We start from the raw sequence: 16,436 nt of genomic DNA, 5'->3' as shown, positions 1-16,436 counted from the left end.
AGTGGACGTGGATTCAGGCTTTAGTGAGTTTAAACCTTGCTCAGGCTAACAGTCATTTCTGCCTCCAAATTACATTCCAATGGGTTCATAAATCTGCCCCCTCCCTCCCTCCCCGCTCTGGCATTCCCTCACTCTCTCTGTCTACTCTATCTCTCTCATTCCCCCATCACCCACTCTTCCTCAGTCTTCCCAGCTCTCCCCCAGTAAATTAGAAATAGGAGGGAAGTGTGTGTGTGTGTGTGTGTGCGTGTGTGTGTGTGTGTGTGTGTGTGTGTGTGTGTGTGTGTGTGTGTGTGTGTGTGGGGGGGGTTGTGAGTTGTTGGTTAAACAGTTTCAACACACACACACACACACACTAGTAGAGAAGAGACACACAGACAAACCATTTTAAAAAATGCTCACCTCAGCACATGTACATCATTTGCATTCTTCTACACACCACACACACTGGTTATAATGAATGTTTGTTGCACAGCACACATTGGCACTCTAATCAAACCTATTGAGAATGTTTTTCTACTCATTGGTGGTAGATAGAAGTGTTCTCTGGAGAATCCTCAATATTGAGCCCAATATTACCAGAACGCACACCAGAGTACCATATATATCCTATAGTGCTGCTCTGTGAGTGTTCTGGTAATATAGTGGGCCATAAAATATTACCAAAACACACCTAGTCTATCTGTGTTACTGCTGTAGAAGACCTAGTCCATCTGTGTTACTGCTGTAGAAGACCCAGTCCATCTGTGTTACTGCTGTAGAATACCCAGTCCATCTGTGTTACTGCTATAGAAGACCCAGTCCATCTGTGTTACTGCTGTAGAAGACCCAGTCCATCTGTGTTACTGCTGTAGAAGACCCAGTCCATCTGTGTTACTGCTGTAGAAGACCCAGTCCATCTGTGTTACTGCTGTAGAAGACCCAGTCCATCTGTGTTACAGCTATAGAAGACCCAGTCCATCTGTGTTACTGCTGTAGAAGACCCAGTCCATCTGTGTTACTGCTATAGAAGACCCAGTCCATCTGTGTTACTGCTGTAGAAGACCCAGTCCATCTGTGTTACTGCTGTAGAAGACCCAGTCCATCTGTGTTACTGCTGTAGAAGACCCAGTCCATCTGTGTTACTGCTGTAGAAGACCCAGTCCATCTGTGTTACTGCTGTAGAAGACCCAGTCCATCTGTGTTACTGCTATAGAAGACCCAGTCCATCTGTGTTACTGCTGTAGAAGACCCAGTCCATCTGTGTTACTGCTATAGAAGACCCAGTCCATCTGTGTTACTGCTATAGAAGACCCAGTCCATCTGTGTTACTGCTGTAGAAGACCCAGTCCATCTGTGTTACTGCTGTAGAAGACCCAGTCCATCTGTGTTACTGCTATAGAAGACCCAGTCCATCTGTGTTACTGCTGTAGAAGACCCAGTCCATCTGTGTTACTGCTGTAGAAGACCCAGTCCATCTGTGTTACTGCTGTAGAAGACCCAGTCCATCTGTGTTACTGCTGTAGAAGACCCTGTCCATCTGTGTTACTGCTGTAGAAGACCCAGTCCATCTGTGTTACTGCTGTAGAAGACCCAGTCCATCTGTGTTACTGCTATAGAAGACCCAGTCCATCTGTGTTACTGCTGTAGAAGACCCAGTCCATCTGTGTTACTGCTATAGAAGACCCAGTCCATCTGTGTTACTGCTGTAGAAGACCCAGTCCATCTGTGTTACTGCTATAGAAGACCCAGTCCATCTGTGTTACTGCTGTAGAAGACCCAGTCCATCTGTGTTACTGCTGTAGAAGACCCAGTCCATCTGTGTTACTGCTATAGAAGACCCAGTCCATCTGTGTTACTGCTGTAGAAGACCCAGTCCATCTGTGTTACTGCTGTAGAAGACCCAGTCCATCTGTGTTACTGCTGTAGAAGACCTAGTCCATCTGTGTTACTGCTATAGAAGACCCAGTCCATCTGTGTTACTGCTGTAGAAGACCCAGTCCCATCTGTGTTACTGCTGTAGAAGACCCAGTCCATCTGTGTTACTGCTGTAGAAGACCTAGTCCATCTGTGTTACTGCTATAGAAGACCCAGTCCATCTGTGTTACTGCTGTAGAAGACCCAGTCCATCTGTGTTACTGCTGTAGAAGACCCAGTCCATCTGTGTTACTGCTGTAGAAGACCTAGTCCATCTGTGTTACTGCTATAGAAGACCCAGTCCATCTGTGTTACTGCTATAGAAGACCCAGTCCATCTGTGTTACTGCTATAGAAGACCCAGTCCATCTGTGTTACTGCTGTAGAAGACCCAGTCCTCCAGTAGTGCAGTGTTACTGCTGTTCTAAGTGTTATTGTGGTCAGAACATTAGAGCTGTCAGCCAATGAGACACAGAGGAACCATTTTATTTTATATTCTATTCTATTCCACAGCTACCACTACAGTGTTAGCTAGCCAGGGCTGAACATAGGCTGTGTCAGCATGGGGAGTGAGGAGCACAGACACACAACCATCTCTGCTCACCACACTACAGTACACTACAGTACACTACACTACAGTGCATTACACCTCACCACACCACAGTACACTACACTACAGTAAACTACACTACAGTACGCTACACTACACACACAGACTACCTCACCACACATACACAACAGCTCTACACTTGTACACACAGGGTCTGGACTCTGTAACATTCCCTTTCTAGTCCTTTCGGTCTAGTGTGTTTCAATTCTGGTCCTTGGGGTGTGCAGGATTTTGTTCCAGACCATTACTAACATAACTGATTCAACAGAGTCTTGTTCTGTAGTTTAATAACTCTATTGGATGTGTTAACACTGAGTTGGAATGAAAGCCTGCAGTCCCTGTGGATCCTCATTTCTAGGGCTGAAGAACAGTGCTTTACTCCTAGACTCTTAACCTTGCCAAACATAACTGTCGAGTTACTGAAGCTGGAGTGTCTATCCTTTGAAGATTAACTTGAGCATGGTTAGACTTGAGCATTCGTATTAAGCAAACACATTATTATGGTTCTTCTGGAACCTTCTCTGCTGTTATACAGTTGACTCATAGATAAAGTAGTGAATGGGTGTGTCCCAAATGGCACCCTATTCCCTACATAATGTAGGGCACTACTTTTGACCAGAGCCTTGTGTGTGTGTGTGTGTGTGTGTGTGTGTGTGTGTGTGTGTGTGTGTGTGTGTGTGTGTGTGTGTGTGTCCTAGCTAACTGCCGTCTCTGTTCTCCCCACAGGGGGGCACTACGTCAGACTAGTCAGGCTGTGCCGCTGGGGCAAGTACCACTGAGACAGAGGGAGGACATCGCTCCTTCCACCAACAAGCTGAAGAACGGAGGCTGACAAATCCACAGACAACACACAAACATTCTCACACGACACACACACACGTAACAATGATCTCACACACATGTGGCCCGCAGCAGAAATTGAGCAGTTCACACTGGCCAATTATCAAGCAATATCAACTTTAGACGCTAATCCCCGAAAATTTGAGGAGAGAAAAAGTGTCTGGGTGGATAGCGAGCAGTGTCACTATAGGCTTTAATAAGAGATTATTCATTATAATCCTCAAAGTGAAGGATAACAAGTGGCCCAGACTCCTGTGACCTCCCATCCCACCACCACCTCCTTGTCCTCCTCCTCCTCCTCCACCACCTCCTCCTCCTCCAGCACCTGCTCCTCCTCCACCTCTTCCTCCTCCTCCACCTCTTCCTCCTCCTCCTCCTCCACCTCCTCCACAGTCTCTAACCTCTTCTAATCTCTGAGGTGTGTAACGTTCTCTATTCCCCCCAGCTGGTTCAATCTATACAGACACACACAGACTGACTGGATGACCATCTGGACATATGTAAATCAACATGAAGACAACATAAACCAACCAGCAGAGAGGCCTTGAAGACTGACTCTCCTGGATACTGACTGAGCTGCCAGATGCTACTCTGGATGGGGCTGGAGACTGTAGGCTGTTAGGCTAGCTAGGCCATGCTGCTCCCTGTGCCTTCCTCCTCTCCCATGCTGCTTCCCTGGAAACCTATAGGCTGCAAACATCATCATCGTCATCTTCATCGTCATCTTGATCGCTCACCAATGCCACAGGAAGTACCGTGGCTCAGAGGGAACTGACTGAACCTCTGAACTACTACGGACAGAGTGGACCGGAACTGTCATCACACACACACACGTACGCGCACGCACACACACTGACTTGTCACACACACACGAACAGCCCCTTCAGCTGTGGAACAGACAGAAGAAGACAGAAGGCAAAGAGAGACTCAGCACTGAGAGGGTAAGTTAAACAGGTTTCTCAAACATCATCTTTAGAGATTTGAGGTTCAACATGTTCCTCTGAAATATCTTAAAACATAACCTGCCATATAATTTCTCTATATTCTACTGAGAAATACAGATCGTTTGTGTCATTTCAAAAAATGTTTTGAAATGCTTAGAGCGATGCCTCAGAGAAAACAGCAGTGAGTGAGGTAGTAAGAATAGGATCCAAATTAAACGACAGAAATGAAAACAAACTCACTAGGGAGGAGAGGAGAGGGCGATTGGAGGAGGAGAGAGCTGGGATCTGATTGATCCAATCTGATTGATCCAATCTAAGTGTGAAGGAATGGAGTGAGTGAATAAAGAAACAAAAGGCTGAGGAGCTGTACAGATTAAATAGATTATCCAAGGAGAGAGGTAGAGATCGAGAGAGGGGGGGGGTGGAAAGAGATGGAGAGTGAGAGAGGGGGGTGGAGAGAGAGGTATGGCAGAAATAACTACATGGACAGTTATGTACACAAACACAAGAGTGAGGAAGAGTTGATATGAAAGATGGAGTGAAGGTAGAGAGATGAGCTCTGGAAGAAAGATGCTCAGATAGAGAGATGAGCTCAGGAAGAAAGATGCTCAGGTAGAGAGATGAGCTCAGGAAGAAAGATGCTCAGGTAGAGAGATGAGCTCAGGAAGAGAGATGGCTCAAATAGAGAGATGAGCTCAGGAAGAAAGATGCTCAGATAGAGAGATGAGCTCAGGAAGAGAGATGGCTCAAATAGAGAGATGAGCTCAGGAAGAAAGATGCTCAGATAGAGAGATGAGCTCAGGAAGAAAGATGCTCAGGTAGAGAGATGAGCTCAGGAAGAGAGACGCTCAGATAGAGAGATGAGCTCAGGAAGAGAGATGCTCAGATTGACAGATGAGCTCAGGAAGAGAGATGCTCAGATAGAGAGATGAGCTCAGGAAGAGAGATGGCTCAAATAGAGAGATGAGCTCAGGAAGAAAGATGCTCAGATAGAGAGATGAGCTCAGGAAGAAAGATGCTCAGATAGAGAGATGAGCTCAGGAAGAGAGATGAGCTCAGGAAGAGAGATGCTCAGATAGAGAGATGAGCTCAGGAAGAGAGATGCTCAGATTGACAGATGAGCTCAGGAAGAGAGATGGCTCAAATAGAGAGATGAGCTCAGGAAGAAAGATGCTCAGATAGAGAGATGAGCTCAGGAAGAAAGATGCTCAGATAGAGAGATGAGCTCAGGAAGAAAGATGCTCAGATAGAGAGATGAGCTCAGGAAGAGAGATGAGCTCAGGAAGAGAGATGCTCAGATAGAGAGATGAGCTCAGGAAGAAAGATGCTCAGATAGAGAGATGAGCTCAGGAAGAGAGACGCTCAGATAGAGAGATGAGCTAAGGAAGAGAGATGCTCAGATAGAAAGATGAGCTCAGGAAGAGAGAAGGCTCAGGGAAAAGAGAAGGAAGAACGAAAAATGTAAAATCATTGAGAGGAAATGTGTAAAGGCGAGTCTGGCGCTGAGACACACACCTTATCCAAAAGGTATGATCATGAAAGGAAGAAGGTGGGTGTCGCAGAAAGGTACATGCTATTTGATATTCATAGTGGGGACTCGCCCCCCCCAAAATATCCTCCACCTTGACACTCTCCCTTATGTTCCTCTCTCTCACTCACTCGCTCACTCTTTCTATCTGTCCCTGTTGGGTGAACACTGGCATAGGCAGTCCTTAGAAGTCATCTGTTTTGGGCTAAAAATAGATCCACTCTGAAACACATCAAGATCCAGTCTTTATTCAGGATAGAACTTTATCCATCATTATCATAATCCAGCCAAAACTCCTCCACAAGGCCCTGAGACGGGACGTCCATATGAAGACATCACCAGATACACAGCAGTAGTACATCATTGTTAATGATGGTCCTTTTAAAACCAATTGGCTCAATGCTGACTCTTTATCTCACAACCCATTGCCAGAGTCAGCCTCATCTCCTTCTCTCAGTCTGTCCATCTCTTGTTTGCTTTGCATGTATTTTGACTGGAGCCGAGGGGCAATTTTGCATGTTGTCCTGAGAGTGAGAACACACACAGACACACAATTTAACAAAAGGAAAATCTTGCCTGCAGAGCATTTGTTTGTCAAATGTACTGTCAAATCATGTCAAGCATTTCAGAGGATGGGAGAACACATGTCCAAGTCTGAAACCCCTAGAATATACTGCACTGTATACAATAATGTATAATCACATTTCTTGGTGTCATATAAATAGTATACTCTAAAACGCCACTGACATTCCTTTTTGTTTATCTGAATTGTAAATTGATGGCGCTCTCAAAGATTCAACACCAACGGACAAGCAGAGAAATGTAAACCGAGGAATGTATAAATGTAAAAAAAAGAATGTTTTTAATGGATATGTAAAACACAAACTTCAATATTTATTGGAAATTCGGAAGATCTTCACTGAATAATGTATACCACATTTGGAGAACAATAACCACAGACACACTGAGAGACAGACACACAGACACACAGACACACAGACACACAGACACACTGAGAGACAGCATGCATAATACAGTACATGTCAGTTTGTGGTGAGTGAATGTTTGGTTTTTCCAAATCCCAAGTCACAGTTACGTTGCCTCTCAGACTTCAATAACGAACTACAGACTGTATTCGAATCAATTGTGGATTTATTCAAATTTATCCAAGGGGGAGGTCATTTCTGACTGGGGTTACCAACAGTGCATTTAGAGAAAGATGTTTTACAGAATATCAACATCACCAATATTACCTAGTTTTATCTGATCCCCCCCCAATGTTTCTCTCTCATCATTAGAATTTAATTCTTCAAACTCTAAACTGTTGTGTGTGTGGGGGTTCTAATCTGACATATGGATTTTTCTTTTAGAAGGTAGATCATTTAGCTATTTGACTTGGAATTTTAGGACCCCTTAAGGTATCAAACAATATATGCAAAAATAATTGTATCAAATATTGAGTTTGGCCTTTACTACTATAGCTAAGAGAAACATATTGAATAACAACACATTCATAAATGGCAAAAAGTGCTTGTCCTATATCTAGAAAATATAAGAAAGCTCCGGATTTTTTTTACACATATTTAGACCCTTTTTGGGTAGGCACAAAACTACCGGTACCAGACAAGTTCCGTGACACTTGTGGAGATTGTAAAGCAAAACAGATATCATCATCATGTTCGTGAGTGTCTCCCCTTTCAATAGAGTGGTCATAATAGTTTGTCAAACCGTTTAGACCGATCGGGAAGTCTCATGGTCTGACAAACACCGTTCTAGCTCTGCCACTTTTCACCGCAGATGGGAGTGTCTCATGGTCTGACAAACACCGTTCTAGCTCTGCCACTTTTCACCGCAGATGGGAGTGTCTCATGGTCTGACAAACACCGTTCTAGCTCTGCCACCTTTCACCGCAGATGGGTGTGTCTCATGGTCTGACAAACACCGTTCTAGCTCTGCCACTTTTCACCGCAGATGGGAGGTCTCATGGTCTGACAAACACCGTTCTAGCTCTGCCACCTTTCACCGCAGATGGGAGGTCTCATGGTCTGACAAACACCGTTCTAGCTCTGCCACCTTTCACCGCAGATGGGAGGTCTCATGGTCTGACAAACACCGTTCTAGCTCTGCCACTTTTCACCGCAGATGGGAGGTCTCATGGTCTGACAAACACCGTTCTAGCTCTGCCACCTTTCACCGCAGATGGGAGGTCTCATGGTCTGACAAACACCGTTCTAGCTCTGCCACCTTTCACCGCAGATGGGAGGTCTCATGGTCTGACAAACACCGTTCTAGCTCTGCCACCTTTCACCGTAGATGGGAGGTCTCATGGTCTGACAAACACCGTTCTAGCTCTGCCACCTTTCACCGCAGATGGGTGGTCTCATGGTCTGACAAACACCATTCTAGCTCTGCCACCTTTCACCGCAGATGGGAGGTCTCATGGTCTGACAAACACCGTTCTAGCTCTGCCACCTTTCACTGCAGATGGGAAGTCTCATGGTCTGACAAACACCGTTCTAGCTCTGCCACCTTTCACCGCAGATGTGGAAGTGTGATATCGGCGGATGCGGTAGATTGAGACACATGCAATGCAAAAAACAGATATCTCTTGCTTAAACTGACGTATTTTGATGGGAATGGTATTATCTTACTTAGATTGACACACCGGTGTGTCAATGGACTCTAGCAGGTAAAAAAAATCAAAAATCCTTTCACTCATTTTCTCTCTCCAGTTCTTCTCGTTAAACTTTCTCCAATCTCTTTGTGTTCCTCTCACACTCTTCACTTCCCTTCAGTGTCGGTCCCTCACCCACTGTGTAGACCATGTATCTGATGTATCCTTCAGTGTCGGTCCCTCACCCACTGTGTAGACCATGTATCTGATGTATCCTTCAGTGTCGGTCCCTCACCCACTGTGTAGACCATGTATCTGATGTATGTCCTGTCATACTATTTCTGTCCAGAAAGCATCAGATACATGGGCTACATGTAGAGGGGCGTGGTTTCGATCGGTCGGATGCTTTCTCCGGTGATATACAGTCGTTTAAGCAGAGGGGAAGAGGTGAAGTGAGAGGGCTCACTCTCACCAAAAGCTGTCCAGCATAAACCCAATGCGTTTCTATGGGAATAATAGGCAGACATAAGCTTGTTGCCTGCCTTCCCATCTTTGCGACAAAGACTCCAATTGTTAGGGCAGAGACATGAGCATCTCGTCATTATACAGATCTTTGGTTTCAGCCTCTTGCGAATTGGAAAGGAAAGTTGGCTGGATTGCTCTAAAGTAAATTGATGTTTCGCCAAAATTATATAATTACTCCTTTCTAAATGAAATCATTCAAAATACTCCACCAGGGAGCATGACTTAGCCACAGAGGATCATTAGCTTCTATCATTTTTTTTTGCTGCGGATTGTTTCAAATCAGACGTGTGGGAAGCCTGTCATTTGGGTAGTGGGCGTGGCTGATTGAGTTGCTGCTGTCAGTGAAAAGCGTCTAAAATCTGTGTGAAAATGCAACACCCTGCTACAACTCAAATCCCCGCGAAGGGAAAGGGGTATGGAATGTAGGCGTAAGTAAGGATGACAAAAGGCAGAATGTGGTACCGTTTACAGGACTTTATTCCTTTACACGGTAATATGGGGAGCAGGGTCTGGATGGGACCAAAGTAAATATCAAAGCCCCAGCTCCTATCTAACCTGCCTAACCACTACTTACCTAATTTAGCACCACCTGGTGCTCTAACCAAAATACAGGGGGTGGTCCGCCCAGGTCTTACCTCGTGTGCCTAGACAGTGAATATACTACAGGTATATGTATGCCCGCGGGCCTCTTGCCTGAGCACTCCCTAGGTGCCTTCCCCTTCCCCCCTGGAAACAAATGACACAGAATATTAAGCAATCCACTTCACAATAGAACTGAGAAAAAACTAACTCAGGCCATTAAAGAAGCTCTGACAAAGCAACAAACACAGAACATACCAAAGCTGCTACCAACAACAACTAACATAGTACATACCAACGACCAACATGCTATACCCCTCATCCATCAACATGCTATACCCCTCAGCCATCAACATGCTATACCCCTCATCCATCAACATGCTATACCCCTCAGCCATCAACATGCTATACCCCTCATCCATCAACATGCTATACCCCTCAGCCATCAACATGCTATACCCCTCAGCCATCAACATGCTACACCCCTCAGCCATCAACATGCTATACCCCTCAGCCATCAACATGCTATACCCCTCAGCCATCAACATGCTATACCCCTCAGCCATCAACATGCTATACCCCTCAGCCATCAACATGCTATACCCCTCAGCCATCAACATGCTATACCCCTCAGCCATCAACATGCTATACCCCAGCCATCAACATGCTATACCCCTCAGCCATCAACATGCTATACCCCTCAGCCATCAACATGCTATACCCCTCAGCCATCAACATGCTATACCCCTCAGCCATCAACATGCTATACCCCTCAGCCATCAACATGCTATACCCCTCATCCATCAACATGCTATACCCCTCAGCCATCAACATGCTATACCCCTCAGCCATCAACATGCTATACCCCTCAGCCATCAACATGCTATACCCCTCAGCCATCAACATGCTATACCCCTCAGCCATCAACATGCTATACCCCTCAGCCATCAACATGCTATACCCCTCAGCCATCAACATGCTATACCCCTCAGCCATCAACATGCTATACCCCTCAGCCATCAACATGCTATACCCCTCAGCCATCAACATGCTATACCCCTCAGCCATCAACATGCTATACCCCTCAGCCATCAACATGCTATACCCCTCAGCCATCAACATGCTATACCCCTCATCCATCAACATGCTATACCCCTCAGCCATCAACATGCTATACCCCTCAGCCATCAACATGCTATACCCCTCAGCCATCAACATGCTATACCCCTCAGCCATCAACATGCTACACCCCTCAGCCATCAACATGCTACACCCCTCAGCCATCAACATGCTATACCCCTCAGCCATCAACATGCTATACCCCTCAGCCATCAACATGCTATACCCCTCAGCCATCAACATGCTATACCCCTCAGCCATCAACCTCCTCTCTCAGCAATGATCTATATCACAATCAATCTCTCTGCTATCTCTTCCCAGCAATGATCTCTCTTCTGAACAGAACACTGGCTTTTATATAGCTTCAGAAGGAATGGGTAATTGGAGACAGCTGCGTCTTGACGAGGGGGCGGGGCCAGCTCTCCAATTAGCCATGGAGTCGACCAATCAGCTGCTTGAGGAGAATTCAGGAAACCGTCTCCTGAAACACACACTCAAATACACAAGCTATAACACAGAAACTGGGGAACGTAAACATGTAGCAAACATTTCTAAAAAACAGTTTTTGCTTTGTCATTATGGGGTATTGTGCCTATGAGGGAAAAAAAACATTTAAACTATTTTAGAATAAGGCTGTAACGAAAGGGGTCTGAATACTTTCCGAATGTACTGTATTACACTTAGTTGATGCTGGAAGTTATAGGCCTACTGCTGCATTGGCCTATAGGCTATCTCTGAGTTCTATGCTCGCCAATGGACTACAGTGTATCAATGTGTCCATGTGGCAGGGGCTAGTGCTCTCGCCATAGTCACATTTTTACTTGTAGATTTGTATCATTTTACTTCAGATTTTTATGATTAACCACGTGACATCGATTTTGAGAAACAAAAAAATTAAACTGTTCCATGAAAATTTGCATATATAAATATTCATAACTGGCACGCAGATCGGTAGAAATGCTAGGATAAATTGTAAACTTCCCCAAACTTGAAGCTCATGAGTTGCCTATGGTCTCTACTATTACACCGATTTTAAAAAATGCATGTAAGTGCACAGATAGGAGGTCCAAAAATGAGCCCGCCTCTGGAAATCAAATGCCGGTCCAACAGATTCGTTCTGGCGCCGGGTCTGCCCATATTATCCTGACAGCTTCTGGTTGGTAGGAGTGGCCCATATTATCCTGACAGCTTCTGGCGCCGGGTCTGCCCATATTATCCTGACAGCTTCTGGTTGGTAGGAGTGGCCCATATTATCCTGACAGCTTCTGGTTGGTAGGAGTGACCCATATTATCCTGACAGCTTCTGGTTGGTAGGAGTGGCCCATATTATCCTGACAGCTTCTGGTTGGTAGGAGTGACCCATATTATCCTGACAGCTTCTGGTTGGTAGGAGTGGCCCATATTATCCTGACAGCTTCTGGTTGGTAGGAGTGGCCCATATTATCCTGACAGCTTCTGGTTGGTAGGAGTGACCCATATTATCCTGACAGCTTCTGGTTGGTAGGAGTGACCCATATTATCCTGACAGCTTCTGGTTGGTAGGAGTGACCCATATTATCCTGACAGCTTCTGGTTGGTAGGAGTGGCCCATATTATCCTGACAGCTTCTGGTTGGTAGGAGTGGCCCATATTATCCTGACAGCTTCTGGTTGGTAGGAGTGACCCATATTATCCTGACAGCTTCTGGTTGGTAGGAGTGACCCATATTATCCTGACAGCTTCTGGTTGGTAGGAGTGGCCCATATTATCCTGACAGCTTCTGGTTGGTAGGAGTGGCCCATATTATCCTGACAGCTTCTGGTTGGTAGGAGTGACCCATATTATCCTGACAGCTTCTGGTTGGTAGGAGTGACCCATATTATCCTGACAGCTTCTGGTTGGTAGGAGTGGCCCATATTATCCTGACAGCTTCTGGTTGGTAGGAGTGACCCATATTATCCTGACAGCTTCTGGTTGGTAGGAGTGGCCCATATTATCCTGACAGCTTCTGGTTGGTAGGAGTGGCCCATATTATCCTGACAGCTTCTGGTTGGTAGGAGTGGCCCATATTATCCTGACAGCTTCTGGTTGGTAGGAGTGGCCCATATTATCCTGACAGCTTCTGGTTGGTAGGAGTGACCCATATTATCCTGACAGCTTCTGGTTGGTAGGAGTGACCCATATTATCCTGACAGCTTCACTTAAGTTGGGCCCAGCGACTATTCATACTCTATCTCAAGCACTTTCTTTGTCCAAAAAACATCACATCAGTAAAACTTGAAGAAGAAAACACATTTACACAACATAAGAATTTGAAGGACATTGGAATAGAAATGACCTGTAACTCTCATTCTTTCTCTTTCCTGAAGTACAAGGACTTTCAAAACTCATGAACTCTCTCTCCCTCTCTCCCTCTCTCTCTCTTTCTCTCTCTCACACAGAGGCTGGGACTATGGCTGCCGAGAGTCTGGCAGAGCTCCGTGATTGGCTCTTCCTGCTCCTCCTGTGCCTGACTCTACTGGCTGAGATGCTGGAGTTGGCGGCGGCAGCAGTTGCCATGGAGGAGGGCGAGGAAGACTTCCTGTGCCCGTTGGTGTGCCGGTGTGACGAAGGCTTTGTCTACTGTAACGACCGGAGCCTGAGCATGATCCCTCCTCTACCGTTAACGGCTACTGTTCTCTACTTACAGAGCAACCGGTTGGCCAACTCCGGCCTGCCTCCATCGTTAGAGCGCAGCAGTAGCATCCGTGTGGTCTACCTTTACGCCAACCAACTAGACGAGTTTCCTATACACCTGCCGCCATCGCTACGGGAACTACACCTGCAGGACAACAACATTCGGACGTTGCCGCGCACGGTGTTGGCCAGGTTACCGTTGCTAGAGAGGCTACACCTGGACGACAACTCCATCTCCACGGTGAGCATTCAGGAGCGGGCCTTCTCCGGCACGCCGCGGCTGAGGTTACTCTTCCTCTCCCGGAACCACCTGTCCAGCATCCCAGCCGGCCTCCCGGCTTCTTTAGAGGAGCTGAGGTTAGACGACAACCGCATCAACACCATCCCCACCCACGCCTTCCGGGGCCTGGCCTCACTGAGACGCCTGGTCCTGGACGGGAATCTCCTGGCCAACACCCGCATCGCCGACGACACCTTCTCCCGCCTGGCCAACCTCACGGAGCTGTCGCTGGTCCGCAATGCCCTGCAGGCCCCGCCCATCAACCTTCCCAGCACACACTTGCTAAGGCTGCACCTGCAGGACAACGGGCTGATCCACATGCCCCGGGGGACCCTGGACGGGATGAGGAGGCTGCAGAGGCTGGACCTGTCAGGTAACCAGCCGGGGGTGGAATTTGGAGGGGTGGGAGGTAGTAGGGGGAAGCGCAATGGAACAGAGTTTCCATTGTCCCATAATTTCCATAGCTAAAATCCTAAGATTTTACATTGCTGAGTTTCTGCACTGTAGACTAAAAGGCAGCCTGTGTATTGCAGAGTAACTGTAGTGAACTACTCCATTTCCATCCCTGCAGGGAACAACCTGACCACACTGCCCCGGGGGCTGCTGAGGGACACGGACGGCCTAGAGCTGTTGCTGCTCCGGGGGAACCCCTGGTACTGTGGCTGCAACCTGCTCTGGCTCCACACCTGGCTGTATGGCCGAGGGGCAGCAGTGACAGTACGGGGCCTGACCTGCCACGGGCCGGAGGTGGTTCGAGGCCAGGCCCTCAGGGACCTCTCTGGGCTCATGGACCAGTGTGAAGGCCCACCAGGAGGGGTGAACACTGTCTCTAGTACTACCACCACCTCCCCCCCCAGCCAGGGCTCTATGTTTACCCTCAGGGCCATGCGGCCAGGCCTGGTGATGCCACCGGGAGGAGGAGAGGCGGGGGGGCAGGCCTCACACAACGCTCTAGAACTCACGGTGAAGCCCCTGTCTGCGGACAGCGTGCAGGTGACGTGGCTGTGCCCGCAGCCAGCGCCCTCCTTCCGGCTGTCGTGGCTGAGGCTGGGCAGCAGCGCCGCTCTGGGTTCCATCACGGAGACGCTGGTCCCCGGGGAGAGACAGCAGTACCTACTAACCCAGCTCACGCCACGATCACACTACCTCGTCTGCCTGCTCCCCCTGCGCTCCACCTCCTCCCACTCTGGAGGGTCACAGAGAGGACAGCAGCAGGAAAAGGACACAACAGACCAGACCCCCGTCTGCGCTCAGATAGAGACGGGGGAGGCTCTGCGCCCCGAGGGGGGAGACGGGGGTGATGACTCAGACACAGAGATGGCAGCCCTCCCCCTGGCCGAGATCATTGGCGGAGCCACGGCCCTGGTCTCCCTCATACTCATCTTCGGCATCTTCTGCTGGTACGGCCAGCGCGCCGGGTATGTCTCCGGGGAAACAGACTCCTATGGGGTCCGAGGACAGCGCGGGGTCGGAATGGGGAAGCCATATGATGACTATGTGGAGTCGGGCACTAAGAAGGACACCTCCATCCTGGAGATCAGGAGCCCCGGCTTGGCCATGACGCCCATGATGACCCATCAGCCCCTGCAACCCAAAGGAGGGGAAGATGTGACCTACGTGCACACCATCTTCCCCTCGTCGCACGGTAACGGCACCTACCGAAGCAACCAGAGTCACAACGGCATCATCACCCAACTGGGTCACACGGCGAGCTACGGGACCAACCGGGGTTACCGGGAGCAAGGGATGATCCCGGATATAGACTACTCCTACACGTGATGACATCATCTCAGACACACTTCTCCCACCCCCACCGGTTGGACGCTGTCCTAAGGATACGGTTCTAGCAGGCGGTTGGTTGGTTGGTTGGTATTCTTAGTTCCAAAGTATCCTCTGTGCCTCCTCAGTTCTGCTCTGAATCTTATTGGTCTGTTACTTAGCTGACTGGCTTGGGGTGCTGTGTCCCCAAAGGGCAACCAGACATACATGTTAGCGAGGTGACAGAAGTGCCAGTCAAGTCGTACTATGCTGGGTATTGACCCATGTTGACCCATGACTCATGTTTAAACATTTTGAGGTCTTTACAGCTACTACACTCTTCCTTCTATTCCATAAAACCATGTTAGTAGTTTGAGGTGGAGGTTTAGGCCTTGGTAGATGATATAGGCAAATATATACCAGAAAGAAGCACTTGTGTAGATGGCTATACTACTAAATACGTCTGTTTACGCTGTGTAGACACACAGGTAAAGGGTTTGATGGAACTAGTCATTAACAACCTACAAACAACAACTCATCATCACTGACTGACAAAACAAATATATGCTCCTATCTTAGAGACATGTTCCTATCAGAGAGAGAGAGAAATAGAGAGAGGGGGATAGAGATATGGAGAGAGCTATATAGAGAGAGAGATTTATAGAGAGAGAGAGAACTGGATGTATATATGGAGAGAGGGAAATAGAGAGAGACAAAGAAAGAGAGATGGAAATATATATATATATATATATATATATATAGGGAGATTAGAAGACTTGGTTTCAGGTTTGTAACTTCAAAAACAAATAAGAAATATCAGTTTTAGTAAAGGGACATAGTCTTGTAAATTCGTGTTTGCGCGCGCCGTGAAGACATTACGCACCTGCTAAAATTGGTTTCCTATTGAACATACTTCTTTCCCGAAATAAATATTATAGTTTGATGACATTTTAGGGTATCTAAGGAGTAAATATAAATGTATTTTGACTTGTTTAGAGGTAGATTTTCAGATTCCTTTCTCTACAAGTTGAACAAGTGGGAGAGAGAGAAATACATAGAGAAATAGAGAGAAAGAGAGAGGGAGAGAGA

General features: G+C 47.3%; 1 protein-coding gene across 2 annotated transcripts in view; it reads left to right on the top strand.

Annotated features, from left to right (window-relative positions):
• LOC118363251 (leucine-rich repeat transmembrane protein FLRT1-like) overlaps positions 1-16,094 on the top strand; it is a 33,901-nt gene extending 17,807 nt beyond the window's left edge. For both annotated transcript variants that reach the window (XM_052486877.1, XM_035743926.2), the window contains exons 2-4: positions 3,232-4,286; positions 13,075-13,962; positions 14,161-16,094. In XM_052486877.1, the coding sequence (XP_052342837.1) occupies positions 13,086-13,962; positions 14,161-15,368 (2,085 nt within the window). In that variant the 5' untranslated portion in view covers positions 3,232-4,286; positions 13,075-13,085 and the 3' untranslated portion in view covers positions 15,369-16,094. The remainder of the gene's footprint in view (positions 1-3,231; positions 4,287-13,074; positions 13,963-14,160) is intronic.
• Positions 16,095-16,436: the final 342 nt, after the last annotated feature.

Source organism: Oncorhynchus keta, chromosome 30, assembly GCF_023373465.1.
Source record: "Oncorhynchus keta strain PuntledgeMale-10-30-2019 chromosome 30, Oket_V2, whole genome shotgun sequence".
Taxonomy (NCBI): Eukaryota; Metazoa; Chordata; class Actinopteri; order Salmoniformes; family Salmonidae; genus Oncorhynchus; species Oncorhynchus keta.
Note: the sequence above shows the minus strand (reverse complement) of the source record. Positions and strands in the feature narration are given on the sequence as shown.